This window comes from Ptychodera flava, chromosome 8 (assembly GCF_041260155.1).
Source record: "Ptychodera flava strain L36383 chromosome 8, AS_Pfla_20210202, whole genome shotgun sequence".
Lineage (NCBI taxonomy): Eukaryota > Metazoa > Hemichordata > Enteropneusta > Ptychoderidae > Ptychodera > Ptychodera flava.
Genome location: NC_091935.1, coordinates 28,644,975 through 28,664,318, shown reverse-complemented (window position 1 = coordinate 28,664,318; position 19,344 = coordinate 28,644,975). Strand labels below are relative to the sequence as shown.

Sequence of the window (19,344 nt, the reverse complement as noted above, 5' to 3'; positions counted from 1 at the left end):
CAAAATATTTCAAATATTAGTCCTTTCAAACTTGCTGCAAGGATAATACACTACAGCATACATATGCACGTCCACTGTTTTGGGTATTGCATGCATAATTAGTGCTAATTTGCATAACGAGGGAGTTTTGAAACAAAAGTTCTGTTTCCTTAGAGACTGTGCCTAATTTGATTAAGCTTTGTACAGATGTTGGTCACACAGAGATCTACTCAGCTAATAATAGCAAACAATTTATAATTTGTATACCTAATGAATATTCATAGTTCGAGTGATACTTGTATGACTCAAATTTGATGAAACTTTGTACAGCTGTTGATATACCAGAGCTATAATAGTGTGGAGAGACATTCAGCAGCATCATGTCAATACATTGCTAATTTACATATCTGATGAATATATGTAACTAATATGTTATGTTTGGAAATACTGCAACAAATTTGATAAACCGTAATGTAGATGTTGATCTTTTAGTGCTGTAATCTAAGTGTCTAGAGACATTTAGCAGTATTGTTAATTATTTGCCAATTTGCATGTTTGATAAATTAACCCTTTGAGCGCCAAAGTCCATTTTTGTCCCCTTTATAAAATAAACCCCAGTCAATTTTTCTCAGATTTTTGCCAAAATTTTGAGAAAAAAGTGTAGCCAATGAAATGTGATGTCTATTTGGTCTATAAAAATTATCAAAAAATTACAGAAAAATTCATAACAATTGGTAAAATTTTGCACTGAAATTTTGGTGCAAGAAAATTACAGTGCTCAAAGGGTTAAGATGACAGGTCTAAAAATACTGTATCAAATTTGATCAAACTTGGACTAGTACAGATGTTGATCTCTCAGTGCTGTAATAGTGTACAGAAACATTTAGCAGTACCGGTATTATGTCAATAAATTGCCAATTTGCATATTTAAAGAATTTTCGTAATTACGGTGATATTTCCAGAAATGAATGCTTCTGAAACTTGGTACAGATAGTGAACTCTCAGTGCTGTAATAGAATGCAATGACATTTAGTGGTATCATTTCAGTTAATTGCTAACTTTCACATTTAATGAATTTTGTATTGAGGATGAACGTCCGGAAGCACTGCATCAAAGTTTATGAAATATATGGTATGGATGATTATCTCACAGTGTTATAATGGCTTGCAAAAACATTTAGCAACATCCTGTTGGTCAATTACTAATTGACATATAGTGATCTTTCATAATTAGGGTGGCAGGCCATTGTTTTCTTTAGTAAAGTTGGACCTCTACACCGGGAAAGAATGTTTGTAAAAAGCCATTACTCAGACATGCCTTGACCAGTTTCTTGAAGATTAGTTAAATTTTTGTATTTCAAGAGCCCATGCATTAGATACCTAATTCTGTCCAACTTGGTAAAAGGACATAACCTGTATGCCATTCATACTAATGTGCACTTGTTTACAATAAATTACAATATGAGCATCCGTCACAGACAGGTCTTTGGTACCTTCTTTTCCTTTTTCATGTGAATCATATTGACTTCAATTTAATTTCTTCAGCTACATACCTTTTAGCCACTTTCAGATTTTTATTTTTTTCTCAATTGAACACGTCCCAAACCCCAATAAAGTATACATTTTCTGAAAGCCCTGATATAGAGCTATCCGACCAAGCACAGTATCTGGTCATTATTTGCATAAGAGTCACGTGACAAGCGTTTTGCTGAACCTTCCAAAACCGGTTTTTCCCCGCCTTACGCGAACACGCTGCAAGATTTCCGTTGAAATTTCTTCATTGACAAGCCTTGACAATTTCCTTCAAAACCGTGTCTGCGATTTTTTCCCGGAGGCTCCATTCAAATTACATGGCGTGATAATTAAACTTCCTTGAAAAGCACCTTCATCTAACACCTTTAAGAGCGCATTAAAAAAAAACAAAGTCATATAAAAAAATCCCAGACGCGGTTTTGAAGGATATTGTCAAGGCTTGTCAATGAAGAAATTCAAACCGGAAATCTTGCAGCGTGTTTGCATAAGGCGGGAAAAACCGGTTTTGGAAGGTTCAGCAAAACGCTTGTCACGTGACTCTTATGCAAATAATGACCGTGTACTGTGCTTGGTCGGATAGCTCTATATCAGGGCTTTCAGAAAATGTATACTTTATTGGGGTTTGGGACGTGTTCAATTGAGAAAAAAATAAAAATCTGAAAGTGGCTAAAAGGTATGTAGCTACCTTAATTTCTTCCACTGACAAATTCCCAAGTACAGGTGGGGACTATGTCATCGGCAATGACTTGTTCTTTGAAGCACAGGTGCCAAAATATCACAAGGTTTATTTTGCTGAAAGTTAAAGGTTTTGATCAGTAAAAGTTAATGGTTAAGTAGTTCTGCAGTTTATCTGTGGAGGTATAGAGAGAATCTATAAATTCATATTCATTGATACAACATCTGTCAAATGTTCAAAAATAGTTGAATAGGTGGTCACCAAAGTGCACCAGAAGATCATTAGGGGACGACTGCATTAACTTGGATGGTACCTGAAACCCGAGTCCTTGCCTGAGCAACTTGGGTGACAAACAGAAGACTTTAAATCCCAAAGGTGTGAATGTTCCATTGGTCTGTTTATCTAATCCAGCTGGTGCTATTGTAGTGCCATTGTAGGAAAGGCAGGTCTTTGAAATTGATCCTCTCGGGAAGTAGGGTATTCCTCAGTTAATGGAGCCTTCCCGTAATGTGCCATTTCACCAGCCTTACGAGAAAAACAATAACTATACAAATATTATATATGGAAGATCAACAATTCTATTTGTTTGACTTTTTTCATATTTTGAATTTCATGAGATAATGGTTTTACTCCGGAATAAAAAGGACGCGATGCGTTCTTAGACTCAGTATGCCCAAGAGATCACGTGATCATGGTACAAACAAACCCACATGTGCACTAACGCGTATGGAAATACATGTTCGTCTATGCGCGTTTACGCACGTGGGTTTGTTTGTACCGTGGTCCATTCGAATTCCGGGTTTGGCCTATTGCACTAGACATTAAATGGTCAAGAAGGTGTGGGCGAACATGACTTCAGAGAAGCTGGTGGGAGCTAGATTTTCAAAAATGTCAAAGGCATTATTGATGCACCTGTTTCAACTGTGTTTTATCACGCTGCATGTGTATCCTATGCCTCTTTATTAATTAAATGTGCTTTTGCATATTTCAGGCCCTACCAACTGTAACAGTACTAATAGATATTGCAGACTGAATGTATCTTTAACAAATGACTCCAAAGCTCGTTTGGTTGTATCCTTCTTGTTGATATTGTTTGAATGTTGTCTATTTGTCCTTCTTGCAAGTTATTGGATGGTTTAATTGTCAACAGTCGTGACAGCTGGTGTGCAGACTTATAGTGTATAGGCTTATGGAGCCTGGCCAGCAGTAGAATGAAGGAAGAAGAGCACTTTCTATTGGCATGCACACATGGTGTTTACAAATCTTCACATGATTAAACACAAAGAGACGACACAGAGGCAAAAGGTTTGGCCAAAATCCAGGGTTGATAGCACTTTCCAGGCATTGTAGTGGCCTTTCCTGTAAAGCCATGCAGTCACAGATTTGAATGACCTGAAGGGAGGGCAATGTACTCAGTCTGGTATTACCGAAGACGCCCTCACTTACACTGCGGGGATCCACAGCGTCATAGCGGCCTGTAAGACTGCACTTAACCCTTGCAGCATCATTCTCTGCATGGTCCTTCTGGATCCACATCAGCAATGCCACGGAACTTTATCGAGCTTTTGAGAAACCAAATGAAATGCCAGTAGAAAATACAACAAATCTGTAATGTACGTATTGTGTGTGAGTTGCCATCTTTATTTTTTAATGGTGGTGGATAGGAGGGAATTCGTAGTAGGAACTGAAGTGGAAATGGCTTCAACAAGGCATTGTGCAGGAGGATGTTGTGTAACAGTGGTGGCTGCTAGGCAGGGGTCCAACTAGATATCAAGATTGGATGTCATATATGATTTTATGTTTGCAAATATGCATGGCATGTATATAAGGATGTTGATAATGATGACATGCAGGTGTGACTTTGATCGGTGGTATTAATTTGTTATAATTGCCGTAGGGGGGGGGTGATTGAGATCACTGAATTGTATAGCTTGCATTTAGAGACGTGCTCAAAGTTATCATCATAACAACTATTAAAACAAATCTTATTCTTCTTCATGAGCACCGGTTTTTGAGGTGCGTTAATACGTCTTTGTTACTTAATTCTACAGTCCATCATCTTCAGCCATTGTTGAATAAAGTGTATCAGCCTGATCAATAAATGATTTTTTTCTATTAAAGTTTAGAAATTCAGTCATGTTTTTTTTTTTCAGTTACAGTGGAAAAACCCTGGAAATCATAAATAGGAGCATGAATTGTTAACTTTTAATGTTCACGACACAACACTGGTCAGGATATATGCAAATATTTTAATGAATATTCATGGAAATGCAAAGTTTGAATAATTTGTAACCAATACCGTAGACAACAATGTGTCACTTAAACAGGTAATTGTCAACTTATGAAGATGTTTTCTTTTGTTTTTCCTTGTGTCATGTGTACTGTGACGTAATTGTGGTTCACAATTTTTTTTTCTCTAACCTGAACACTTAGTGTCTGTTTCCTAATTTCCACGTACATACTTTCAAAATATTTAATAAATCATGAATCAAATTACTCAATGCTCTAGCTGTGATTTGTCAAGCCCATTTTGACCCAATACGGCTGCCAGGCGGCCAGTTTGTTTCCATTCTTTCATGTCTTAAGCAGTAATACTCAGGAATGACTGGACAGATTTCTTTCAAACTTGGCATAATGACAATACACTGTGACTTACATATGAGCATATAATTTTTTCATTGTACAATCCAATATAACTGCCAGGTGGCCATTTTGTTCCAATATTTTACATGTGTCAAGCCATTATACAGACATGTAATAACTGTTTTCAACATGACAACATGACATACATATCTGCATGTCTAACATTTTCAGCAGTATGATCCAATATGGCCACCGAGCCAGCCATTTTATTCTGATTTTTCCATGCCCAAAGCCATTACACATTTTCAATTTTTCAATTTAATTCGAACTTGGTACAAGGACAACACACTATGACTTTACATTATGTAACATTGTAAGTCAAATTTCTTCTCGATACAATCCAAGTGACCATTTAGTTCTGACTTTTTTAGTATAAACATATAGTCACATCAATTATCCAACTACTACACAAGTTTAGCTAGACTATAATTCCATTCATAGTACCATACATCAACAGTGCACATGCACGTCAATAAAAGGTCAATTTCTCAGCCATTTTCTGGATATGTTTCATTTCACTTTATGATTTATGTCAATGGTTTCCAAATTTATTAAGTGAAGACTATGTCATTTATAATGACTTGTTGTCATTGTCATGAAATATGTTTTTCTATAATTTCAGAAAACAGGGACACTGGCCAGGAGATCTCCTTTTCTCTTTGTATCACTTGTGAAAAAGTCCAGGATGATCACAGAGACTGTATTGAAACTCAGGACTTCGTCAAAGTGACCCTGTCTATCACACTGCCAGTGGAGTATCCAAAAGTATTACCGATGATATCTGTGAGTTGTGAGAAACTAACGCGGCAACAGACTGGTCAACTCAGGAGTGATCTTCTAGAATATGCACAGTCATTGGTCAATGAATATATGATAATGGACTTGATCATGTGGGTAAAACAACATATTTGGATGTACATTACAACTTCTGATGGTGATAAGACAGAAGCTAGTACATTGAAAGGTAAGATGAGTTCACAAGTGACTATTATTCATGATCTGTACACCCTTGTGTAGTACTTGAAACTACTTGACTTTTAAAGTCTCCTGAAAAGTGTTGGAAAAATCCTTGAAAATGAAATTTAGTCCTTGAAAGCTGTAGAAAATTGATAGTCCACCCACAATTTTTAATGAGAAGACAATCACTTGTGATATTGTGAAAAAGATATGTTAACCTTGAAAATGAAATTTAGTCCTTGAAAGTCTTAGAAAATTGATTGTCCACCCACAATTTTTTAATTACAAGACAATCACTTGTGATATTGTGAAAAAGATATGTTAAGTGAGATATAAAAACAGTATGTAAAAATGAATCTTTGAAATGGTATTTCTGACCTCGTAAAGTCTTTGAAAATTGCTGAAAAGTCCTTTGAAGTCCTCAAATTTTAAGTGACTTTGAGTACCGGTATATGGATGCTGTAATATGGCTGCATGAATGCTTTGACAGGGAATTTCAGATTCCAATCGTATGGGATATGAACCTGGAAGGAAAGGGGTATATTGGGAATTTCAGATTCCAATCATGTAGGATGAACCCTGGCAGGAAAGGGTTATATATATAAGGAATTTCAGATTCAAATCGGATATAGATGAACCTCAGCAGGAAAGAGTTACACTGGTAATTTCAGATTCAAATCATACAAGATAAATCATAGTGATATGTGCATGGCAATGTCAAAATGACAGGTTTCATCAGCTTGTTGACTGGCTGTATATTTAAATTATTACACGACAAAAAAATTACTGAAACAAATCATAATGTTGAGCTGTTAAACTTCTGCCAATAAGCATGATATAAAAAGATGAAAAATTGCCTCAAAAATGTCCTTTTTGATTTAATGAAATTTTATATGTTTCATGTATCTATGGTATTATCATTCTGATCCAATAAAATTCTGAAATGTCCAAAGTAATGAATTCAGAAAATAGAAAAATTTGAAGGGTACTGTAGACACAACGAAGCAACATTAATCATTCATATTATCAATGTTATTTTTGTTTTACACTAAGAATGATAGTAATAATATTATTATCATGATAATTTTGTTATTGACGATGTTGTTGTGATTTCCTTAAGCTTTTATTAGCTGTGTTATTAATTTAAATTTTTACAAAACCCTGACAAAAAGATACCGTGATATTTTATTTGTGTATGAATATCTCAAAAATCTCTGTGAAAATACGAGAAACCTCAAGTTTAATACAAAAAAGTCAAGTTTAAGAACGATTCAATAAAGTCACTGACATTTAGGGAGATATATTACTGAGCCTTTAGGTGGTACAGTTTCCTGTGTAGTCTTTCATTTCAAGAAGACATCACTCCTGATAAGAAAACATCACTTCTGGTAATAGCTGAATCAATCACTTCGTGATGTCCTGAGGAATCGGCTACTTGAAATTCCGTCATTCCCAGGCTTAATTTGACAGGCTCAGAAAAATGTGCATACATGTACATGTATATTGAGTGGGCGGCTTTGATGGGTGTGCACGACTAACCAATATCCACAGCACAATGGAATTACTCTGTAGAGACAAATTAGCTGCCAGAGAAAATCACAAAGCTGATCTGGAGATAAGATTAAAAAACCGTATCAGTCAATTTTTCTTTTATTTTACATTCGTAGGACATGACGAGATGAAATTGAAACTTCATTCAAAATGCCAATGAAAGATTGCAATAATCCTTCATACTGTATATGGTATGTGAAGTTATCATGTGCTCAAAAAGAAAGCATATGGACAACAGTAGCCAAAGATTACTTCTACACTCCAAATTGTGTTTGAAAAGCAGATTAATACACTGTAATATTCATCTGAACAATATCTTGAATTTCCAAACTTGCCAAGAAAAGATATTTCCTCATGATAAACACACATCAGCCGGCAGCATTGTCATCACTCCGACGAAATCAATCTTTCATCAGTCGAGCGAAATCAATCTGCATCCAGGATGGTCTGAATGTAAAAGTGATGACGAATGACTTTTCCACTGCAGGAGAGCCATTGTGAGAATTCAGCTTTCAACACACAACAAGGAAATGTTACTTTGGAAGAAAAGTGTGCCATCCATCACCCGGTGATCAGGTCATTTGTTGATCACAATGTGTGAACCCTGACCTACATCAAGTTAGTTAGCATGCAGTTTGATGCTTGTGTGGCAATTCACATATGTCAGAATCACAAAACGAATGGGCCTGCAAACCAGGAAAGGTTTTGCTCCATTACATTGTCAGATTAGTTATTTTTTTTTCCTCTCTGGTGGCAGTATACAGGACCAAAATAACACATAGGCGACATCTGGACATCTCACTTGTTTAATGCTGTATGGCACATTCACGCCCATGCAAAGCAATTTTAAAAAGTGAAATAATGGGTGTCCTTCATAGAATTTGACAAGGACAAAAAATGCTAGATCTCATCTAGAAAAATTAATTAAGAATTTAATTGAATTTTTTGTAAAAATAGTGTGTTTGTACCCTCAGAATTAGCTAAACCAATTGATATGAAGATTTATGGTTTTGTATTGAGCCATCGTGTCATTCTTGGAGCTCTTTTCACAAATTTGTTAGAGAATTACTGTCTAAAAATATCCTTCTTTTGTCAGACTGTAACATATTGTCTTTTCTCTGGTTAAAACTTTGTCCAACCGTCACATGCTGGTATATGCATCTGTCTATAGCAGCTACCATTTTCTTGCATGAGCACAGAGGGAATTATTTCCACATTAAGTCTGTATATCTGCAGAAATATAACTTCCTTTTTGATGTTGAACAATTTTGACCGAAGACAATTTTATTTTCCCTCAAATTATAAAATATTAATACTTCATGAAACTATTGTGGCTCTAGATTTAGAATAACAAGAAATTTGTAAAAAAGTTGTGATGCGTATTTGTTCATAAGGAAAGATGGCATGTGTGTTGACGTTATTGAAACTTTAGTAGGTCTCTCCAGGAGAGACTTTGATATATACACATACGTGAAGTGATATGAATTCAAGCTATTGGAACATATGTGGCTGTCATACCACAGTATGAGCTGGGGCATAGCGTGTTTAATAGCAGTACTCCCACTGTTATGTAAACTAAGTATAGGATTATCATTTCTAAGTGAGAGATAGAAAGAATCAAGAAATTCAGCCCAGGGCAGTTCATGATGTCTGGATCAAAAGAGGCGATCACATGTGAGGGAGGTCACTTGTTCAGCTGGACAACCCATTCTTATTTCGGACAACCCAGTCTGATTTCGGTCAAACCGGAGTCGTTCATTCCCCTGGGATGACACGAGTACCTCTCATGGGGAGCTTTTGAACATAAATTATTGTTTAATATTGGATTAGACATCAGTCATAAAAAAATCACTAGTGTTAAAATAGGCTGTTTATACATGCATTTGTATCAACAAACTATCTGTCCTTTGGCATGCAGGATATGTCTCATTAACCTTCTCTCCCCCGATTTCCTGTAAATGGGTCCGATATCACCATTGATAACAATAATTTTGGGCCAGACTATGGTAGTGAAACAAGGGTCAAATTGTGCCAAATAGTGAGAAATTCTTGACAGACTTTACCGTAATGTTGTTATTTGTTAAGAGTCTTACAGTGTTAGGGTTTTGTCATTTCAGTTCTTCATACAGGGAAAAAACGTCCTATTCTAGGTCGACATTTTGGCTAGACAATAACAAGTTAGGTCAATTTTAGAGAAATTTTAATCTTTTTAGAAGTCTCCATGTTTCTGGATATCTGTACTTTTTGTGTATTAAACAAAGAATTTGTGTATATATCCCGTGATCATGTATGTATGTATGTACGCTCACTTTAGTCATTTGTTTGAGAAAGTATATAGTTTCCAAAAGTATATTTATTAATGAAGGCCCATGGTGTTATCTAGTTTATCCTATATCAGATTGATTTTCTACCATTTGATAAAATCTGCCCTTAAACACAGTGAAAAGTAATTAATTTACGCACCCACTGATGTGGAAAAAACAGAAAGCCAATACTGGCCCACTGCCATGAAAGACCAGAATATCAGAACAAGGTGACAGCTAAACCGAAGTTGCAAAGTAGTAGAGAACAATTGACTAGTTGCTGGTATGTGGCACGGCAAAATACAGTAGTCATACAGATGAAAAAAACTAACAGTAAATACTTATTAAGTCCAAGTGCCTGGTTTTATAGAATCGGAACTCTACAGCTTCAGCAGCCTTTCAAGGAATTTCACGACTTTCCAAAGTAAAACTCCCACTCAGCCTTTTCTTCCTTTTAATAATTTCACGATTGAAGTTTGAGAAAATGAAATACTGAATAGCCAGTCCGCAGTGTATTATGATGGTCGGCCCAGTGCTTCCCACAATGTCATGTTCTGTCGGCACCATAACACCCACATACTGTCTGCCTGATGAAGTTTGCTGTAATCACTTAACAACTGCAGAGAAACTGGCAGTTAGAAGTGGAGGAAATTACCAACAATTTTTGATTTACCAATCACCATTTCTGGATGTATTTATATGCACACTGATATAATGCATGATGTAGATAAAGTCCGTTTTTACTGTTACAGTCAAATGAAGATATTAGCTTTGACTTTAATTACACTAATAGTCTGCAAGTGGTTGATTATCTAATACTGATATTCTGAGTTCATTTAAGGAGACATGGAGGTGTTTTCAGAACTGTGGTAATTGCGTTTTTGATAAAGTTTACAGAGCCATTAAATATCACAGTAATTGCATGGTTTCACTAGATTTACATGTAGTGATGCTTTGTAATTTAAGTGAGAGTTATGTACTGAAGAAATAAAAAGTAGTTTCCTGTGAAAGGGGGGTCATTGTTGCCAGTGATCAATGTATCATTATCAGAGATACTATCAAGATACTGGAAAATTCTGAAATAGAGAAGGGTGAACTTTTCCCATCCAAATACTGTTTTTGGAAGGGATAACAGCTGTATCTGTAAAAAAGAATTTTAAGTTTGTTAGTTGCTGTTTTTATTAGCTACTATAGACTATAGTCTATAGAAGCTATTGGGATGGGTATCCGTCCGGCGTCAGTCTGTATGTATGTATGTATGTATGTATGTATGTATGTATGTATGTCCGTTTGTGAGGCGTCCGTCCACTCAAATATCTTGAGAACCGCAGTACTTACTGATTTGATATTTGTTGTGTAGATGAAAAGTATGATTTTGAGAAACTGTTTTTTTTAATTTTTTGATATTGTTGAAAATAGGCAAATTAATGCCAAAAAAGGCGTTTTTGGTAAAAAATCTTCTTCTTCATAACCGCTGGTCAGACAGCTTTGTTATTTGGTATACAGGTCCCTAGGGACAACCCAACTTAGATTTGTTCAAATCGTGATAAAATATGCAAATCTGTATTTTTAAGGAATTTTTTTGGTCATTTTTGATCAAAATTTGACTTACATTGTATGTAATTCTTGTACTGTATAAACCCTATCAATTCACCCAGAAAAAATAATTAATATGATTTTAAATAATTGAATTAATTAGGAAATCATCAAAGCCAAAATAATTTTAGTGTAGAATTATCAGAAAGTTCAACTTTTTTTTTTGACAGTTCATAGTGAAATGCTTACCATCTTGGAGGATTAAAACATGTAAAGGCAACTTTCCTGAATCCCAACTTTGACATATTCTGAACCGTCATTTATTGTGCCCTGTATGTTATCTCAAAGAAATTGCTCGTAATAGTTTGTCATGATAGGGTGGTCAAATAAATAGAGATAGAGACAGTTCTAATCTTCATGTATGGTTGACTTGGTAAGGATAAATATAATTACTTTTGAGGAAAAAATAGAGTGGTCAATTAAAAGAGTGGTCAAAGTGATAGGGTTTTTATGGTAAAGCTGGGCTGTAAGATTCCTCATGTGCTATTTATAGCAATTATGCAATCTGTGTAAACAGTGCAATGAAAGTGGTACATGATGCTTTTGATGACCTTGAACTTCTTAAGTTTCAAACATTTGTCTCTTCGGTATGCTTTCTCTGAGTACTACAGTCTCTACTTATTCAACAGAACTTACTTACAATGTTAATTTGAAAGTTAAAATGTGCTTGGTTAATAGGATGAAAATACTGATAAAAAGATAACCAGCTTAAGATTCTTTATAACCTGACAAATATGCTGTTTTTTTATGATGAAAATCTTGATTTAAGCAAGTCTTGTTTACTTTAATTAGAATGTAATTAACTCTTGTTTATTAGCTACTATAGACTAATATAGTCTATAGAAGCTATTGGGATGGGATCACTATCTGTCCGGTGTGCACTGTATGTATGTATGTATGTATGTATGTATGCATGTATGTCTGTCTGTCTGTCTGTCTGTCTGTCTGTCTGTCTGTATGTATGTATGTATGTATGTATGTTTGTATGTTCACTCAAATATCTTGAGAACTGCAGTACTTACTTATTTGATATTTGTTGTGTGGATAAAATATATGATTTTGAGAAACTCTTTTTATTAGCTCCGCTGTCAGCGACGCGGAGCTTATCAAATAGGTTGATTATCCGTCGGCGTCCGGCGTCCGGCGTCCGGCGTCGTCCGTCAACAATTGCCTTCTCCTCTGAAACCACGAGTCCAATTGCTTTGAAATTTTATATGCAGTTCACTTGGGGTGACCTCACTTCAGTTTGTTCAAATCATGGTGAAATTTGCATATTTGTATTTTTGGGGCATTTTTTGGTGTTTTTGGTAAAAAAATCTTCTTCTCTGAAACCGCTCGTCCGATTGCTTTGAAATTTGATATGCAGTTTGCTTAGGGTGACTTAAATCAGATTTGTTCAAATGGTAGTGAAATTTGCATATTTGTATTTTTAAGGCAATTTTTGTCATTTTTGGTAAAAAAATCTTTAAAAATCTTCTTCTTCAAAACTACTGGTAAGATAGCTTTTATATTTGGTACATATGTCCCTAGGGATGATCTATTTCAGATTTGTTCAAATTGTGCAGAAATTGCAAATTTGCATTTTTAAGGCAATTTTTGCCATTTTTGGTCAAAAAATGTATTTCTCAAAAAGTACTGGTCTGATAGTTTTGAAATTTTGTATACAGGTTTCTATAGATGAACTAAGTAATATATATTGAATTTCTGATGAAATCTGTAATTTTGTATTTTTGGGGCAATTTTTGCCATTTTTGGTCAAAAAATGTGTATTTCCAAAACTACTCATCTGATAGCTTTGAAATTTGGTATAGAGGTTTCTACAGATGAACTAAATGAATTTATGGAAATATGATGACATCTGCAATTTTGAATTTTGGGGGCAATTTTTCCCATTTTTGGTCAAAAAATGCGTTTCTCAAAAAGTACTGGTCTAACAGCTTTGAAATTTGGTATACAGGTTTCTATATATGAACTAAGTGTGATATTTTGAAATTATGATGAAATCTGCAATTTTTATTTTTGGGGGCAATTGTTGCCATTTTTGGTCAGAATATTTTATTCTCAAAAAACTACTCATCAGATAGCTTTGGTTGACATGTTCTTAGGGATGATCGGATGTGATATATTCAAAGTATGATGAAATCTTCAATTTTGTATTTTTGCAGCTTATTTTAGCCACTTTTTCTGGCCACTGCATTGAGTTATCAAAGATTTCCACCTTCTTCATCAACATGTGTCAAAAATAGTTATTCTGTACATAAACACAGCGGAGCTATATCGGCCGCTAGGTCGCTTGTTATAATTTTTGATATTGTTGAAAATATGCAAATTAGCTCAAAAAAAGGCGTTTTGTTGTAAAAAGTCTTCTTCTTCATAACCACTTGTCAGACAGCTTTGTTATTTGGTATACAGGTCCCTAGGGATAACCCAACTTAGATTTGTTAAAATTGTGATGAAATATGCAAATCTGTATTTTTACGGAATTTTTTTTTCCAATTTTGGTCAGGCCATCCTGAAATGAGCTATCAAAGATATCCACCTTCTTCATCAATACATGTGTCACAAAAGGTTGTTCTCTACATAACACAGCAGAGCTCTGTCAACTGTTGAGTCGCTTGTTTTTTCAAAACCGCTGGTCAGACAGTTTTAATATTTGGTTTACAGGTCCCTAGGATGACCTTAGTGAGATAATTTCATACAGTCAGGAAATACTTTAGTTTGTATTCTTGTCTATAGTAGCTTCAGGGACTTTGGCCCTATTTTTTGGGAATGAAACGTTTATAAATGGTGTAACTTCAGCTGTGAATGAATATTTATCGGTGAAAAAAGCCACATTTATACAAAGGAAGATAGCCCAGGAACATTTACACAATTTATACAGGTAGTATATGGGTTTTCAAGACCAGTTTACTTATTTTTACTAAAAGTTAGTGCAAAAGAAGCTACAAACTATTTGATTTCTATTGATGAATATTTTGTAGTTGTTGCCATTCAGCCCTGCTGTGATTTTCCATGCTTTTCCACAGTGCCTGTGGTGACAGGAGTCAAAATAACTAGGTACACTCTGCACTATGGATGTCCATGTAACCTAGGTGAAGCTAGATTGCCATATTAAAGTACACACACAATATGTGTTAAAAAATACAGCATACATGCCAATTAATCTTTATGGAAATATGCTTTATCATCCTACTCTTTAGTCGTTTTACCCTGCAAAATTTTCTCATTTTCATTGATTTGTTGGAAATTGAATTCACTGAAAATGTGACGTCAGTAGACCAAAACTCAGAAGCTGGATGCATATGACACTGCCGGTTGCCCTGCAATAAACTTTGGCGCAAAGATGATAAAAACACTCAGTAATTGACCCAAACATGGCCATGCGATCAAAGATTGCTCAATGAGGAAGATACATGAGATAATGGGTAGGATTACGTTGAATATACTGGTAGTATTGATAAACTGTAACATGATCTCTGCACACACAAGTATTGGGATGAGGGTGTGTGTTGATACAAAAGTTGACATGCATATTTATCAATTGCTGCCAGAAATAAATATTATTTTGAGCCCCAGGTTTAGTTTACCTAACTTGCTGGTTTAGCTTGGTTAAGAGATTGCATGTATTGTCCAGTCACAGTAATTTTACAAATTTTTCCTTTCGTGTTGTTTTGCCTTGCTTAATCATGTTGAAATTGATTGAGAAAGGGTTGTGTCCTCATTCTACATACAATGTATAAACAATTTTGATAAGCTAATGATCGATGAAATATTGTTCATACTACTTGTCACGTGTGCTTTGTTCTACCATACCATACATGAATATATACCACAAGGTAGGACCAGATCTCTTGGAGCATATTTTTCAAGGTTTCAAAAAGCAGTTTCACATAATAAATAGTTGTATATGTTTTCACATCTAATAAAAAACTGAAAATAATACTGGAAGATCAACATATCTTTGTCCCTGATATCAAGACGGTCCATTGTTCTGTCACTGGTACAAAATGTTACACTACGGCATTTGAAAACAAAGTTCTAGTGTCGTAATTACTTGGCAGTAGACACAACTTTTATTGCATTGATTCATGGTACTTTGTGAAAATAATATTTGAATTAACTGTAAATAGCTATTTTTGTTTCCATTGTCAGTTAGCTTGTGACGTTTGTCTCAATATTTCAGTTAAAATTTTTGTTCATCTTGACAGTATTTGTTGTGTATGTCAGATGGAAAAATACAAAATAATTTAATTTGATGACAGCCAGCTAAGATTGCAGCAGTGTGTGATAACACCAAATAAATCATTGGAATAGCTGTAACGTTTGATAATATTCTCACTGTTTTTGTTCCATAAAACATGTGCATGTTCTTCGTCTCCGTGAAGTACATTGAAATACAAAGTATTAGCATTGAAAATGTAATGCATTGTACAGGTCAATCAAAGTTATTGTTGACAAATTCATCCTATTCAACATTGCAATCCAGTTACATGTAATGATGATGAGATTTGACATCAGGCATGTCGACGTGATTTTAGAAGTTGAAGGAGAACAGGACAAACAGAAGTGAAAAAATACTGAAAATACTGAAAAAATCCATCAAAAGTTACTGCTGATGGAGTTTTCACACTAGTGACTACCGGTTCATTTTCTGTTCAAATTCATGGTATATGGAGAGATTTCAACAACATCCTTTGTGATAGTGACAACACACTTTACGTATCACGTCATTACCCCTTCTCTTATTTCACCACACTTTTTCATCATACAGAACCAACTTGCCTGGCATTGTTACACATTGATCATATGCGATCGGCACAGAAGTACATCAAGATAATTGCCAGCTGGGCCAAGGAATTGGATTTGAGTGGTCGACTGCTGATACAGGGAAATCTCATTTTGTTGATTCTGCAGGGATTGCGATCAGCGATCAAGGTGAGCAATCTTCTTTCTTTTCCCTGCAGGGCCTGCAGAATCAGACCGGGTCAAAGCACTGCAGCTGTCACGTTTCATCATGTTTCATGCAGTTTTGATCAAAGCCAAGCTTGTGGGCAAATTAAGGTTCTTTGAAGTTATAATGTACGGTACTGAGCCGCAGGGATGACATACTTCTGAATTGTAATGACGTGGTTATTAAGGTACCACGCACCTCAAAAGTGAAAGACTCAAACATTTGCTCAAATTGTCCTTCATGGAGCTTTCAGTCATACTCCACCAAATCAAGCATAAAAATTAGCGGTCACCGTGCAAAGTTTTGTACTTGAAAAATGAATTACGTGACATGTACGGATACTTAAAATTAAAAATTAACTCTATGGGGAAAAATAAAATGTTTGAATTTCTAAAATCAAAGAAAGTGAAAATTTCTTTACACCAAGGGCTTTGAAATGAGCCCTCACAAGTGAGAGATCAGAAAAGGATTGTAAAAATTTGGGAGTCCGCCTATCTGTCCCTGAGGCACATTCTACCTTACGTCACTTTGGAATACAGTGAAACCTCAGTGTCCTCATGGACATCACTCTAATCAGGACTCTTGTCCTGTGAGGATAGATTTTCAAGGTGAAAAGTAAAAGTCAAATGGAATATTATCTTTCTGAAAGGCTTCTCTCTATGGAGGACGCTTTAAATATCCCCAAGGATGTCTGCAAATAGGTTTCACTGTACTTTTATCAGATCGTTTTACTCTGAATTTAGTCGCGAATCTTGAACCATGCTTTCTTGCCTGTGATTGTATACTACTGCCCTCATCCTGCTGAAAGACATGTCATATGTACAAGGATGTCTTTGCAAGCTAACTTTGCCAAGTACACTCACCAACATGTACAATAGACACCGGATGCTGGCGTGCCGCCACACGTGGAAAGTGCATGCATGAATGCACAAAAACAAAAAAGGTCACTTGTCAGAAGATACTATGGGACAATGCTTGTTTTCAACCCACACAGAGTAATTCGCAGTAGCTAGGCTAATTAAATGAGTAACTTCCTACTTCTTGGGTGTATATGTACACAAGCTGCCATGGAGTCTCCTTCATACAACTATGACAAAGATCAACATGTATGTTACCTGTTAATCATTGTAGCAATCAAATTACTACACCCACAAAAAAAACTAAATCGGATCAGTTTGTCAGTCAAATAGGAAGTCAATTATGGTACAATGTTAGATATGGAATGCAGCCTCCAAAGTCATTGATTGAGTCTAGCCTTGTGGGGCTTCCTCTTGAACTATGGCTTCAATATGCCCTACATTTACAGCACATGTCCTCACTTTTCCAGAGAAGACAAAAATGTTTTAATTTTGGTTATTGTATGGAAATGTAAAAACATGCCAACTTCAGCACCACTTAGGTCAATTAAGGTCAAGTGTTGGGTGACCTGAGTTAACCTTTCCAAATAATCTTTTTTAATTTGTCTTTAATACCTGGTGGATGTCATATCTATAATGATGAAAACTGAAAACGTAAATGTAAATTTTTTTCAAATTATACCATTAAAGTTTCTGTATTATTTAAAAGCTGGTATTTTTCTTCCATCTCTTCATATTCATGTATTCACAGTGGCCATGCTCCATTTTCCTATGAAACACAAACCATAAATGTACCTACCTTTCCTTTGATTGAGTTTTAGAACACTGACTTTTATTGTGTCAGTAATGCACATACATACCTTAGATAATACCAGGCAAGTCTACCAGGGCAAGTTACCGTCCTGCAAGAATGTGCAGGAACTTCCCCTCTGTTGTCCAGGACAGTTTTCTGAATGGTCTCCCCTGTTTTGCAACTTCCACGTTTATAGATATTTTGTGAACATTCTTCTTTATCAGTGAAGCTCTATGGCTCAGTAAAGATTGCACAGGAGGTTTTTTTGTGAACTGAAAATATGATTTGACAGATACATGTCATGGTTTCTGTATTTTTATGGAGATGCTCAAAGTGCCAGGCTTCTTTAGATGGTGGTGCGTGATATTCGTGTGTGATGGAGTTTCATAGCCCATCTTGGAAAAGATAGAAAAGAGAGTTATAATGTTCTCCACACGGTAATACAAAACAAATAAAGTCATTTTTGTCAGTGCATACACCACACAGTGTGGTATACAAAGCAAATGAGTTTAGAAGCAAATGATTTCAGTTGCAGTACAAGCATAGCAAACTTTTTACACTTCCATGTTCTGCTTTGTGCTATTTTTGCCAACTTCTTCTGGCATAGGCAGGCTACCATTCCAGTCCTCATCCCTAAAGGAAGATTGCTTTTCCCCTGCAGAGAGAGTGGCAAACCAGACCAGTAATTTGCCCTCTTCCCTACTTTAGTGTTGTGCATTAGGGCCTGCACACAATTCAGATAGTATGGGCCTCTAAATTGACAGATGCAAACTTTTGCTCAAACTTTCCCCAAGGGAACTTTCAACCGTGCTCTCCATCGGGAAACTCCATAGGGAAAAAATAAATATTCAATTTTCAAAGATGGTGAAATTTCATTCATTCCAAGGCCTTTCAAATGATCCCCCACAACAAGAAAAGAATTTGAGAGTCCGAATATTTGTCCCAGAGGTGCATACAAATGAGGTAGGAAGGCTAAATTTTTTCAAAAACTACATAGACCAAAATTCTACCTTTCCCATAAATGCTCGTTCACAAAGAAGTTCTCTGCAGGCATTGCATGTAGATAGTGGCGCTCTTTCTTTTTATATATCTGGATCTTTTGCTTTTCTGTAGCCAGTGCGTCTACTTGAACTTTGCTCAATGCACATTGACAGGAGAAGTGGTCTGTTTCAGATTGCTTAGGTTACTTGTAACTAGACCAGAAATGTCTAACAAGGGGTACAGGTTACTGTAACTAGACCAGAAATGTCTGAAAAGGGAGGGTAACAATGCATGACACAATTGAAAATAAGATAAAAGAAAATTTCTCATGTGTACCCTAGTTGTACGCCAGTTTTTCATTATCATTTGTAAATTGCACTATGTTTCACAATAACCTCACCATAGTGTCTGCCACGTTCTTTGTCAGTACATGACAAGATTTTATCACTTTAAAGTGCTTTATTATTTTACGATGTAGATCATTCACAATGAAATGCTCCAATTCTATTCAACTTGACAAGTGCT

General features: G+C 35.6%; 1 protein-coding gene across 2 annotated transcripts in view; it reads left to right on the top strand.

Moving 5' to 3' along the window:
- LOC139138960 (RWD domain-containing protein 3-like) overlaps positions 1 to 19,344 on the top strand; it is an 80,874-nt gene that overhangs the window by 23,440 nt on the left and 38,090 nt on the right. For both annotated transcript variants that reach the window (XR_011553697.1, XM_070707604.1), the window contains exons 2-3: positions 5,453 to 5,794; positions 16,009 to 16,172. Coding sequence is in view for 1 of the 2 variants with exons in the window: in XM_070707604.1 (XP_070563705.1) it covers positions 5,453 to 5,794; positions 16,009 to 16,172 (506 nt within the window). In the remaining variant the exon portion in view is untranslated. The remainder of the gene's footprint in view (positions 1 to 5,452; positions 5,795 to 16,008; positions 16,173 to 19,344) is intronic.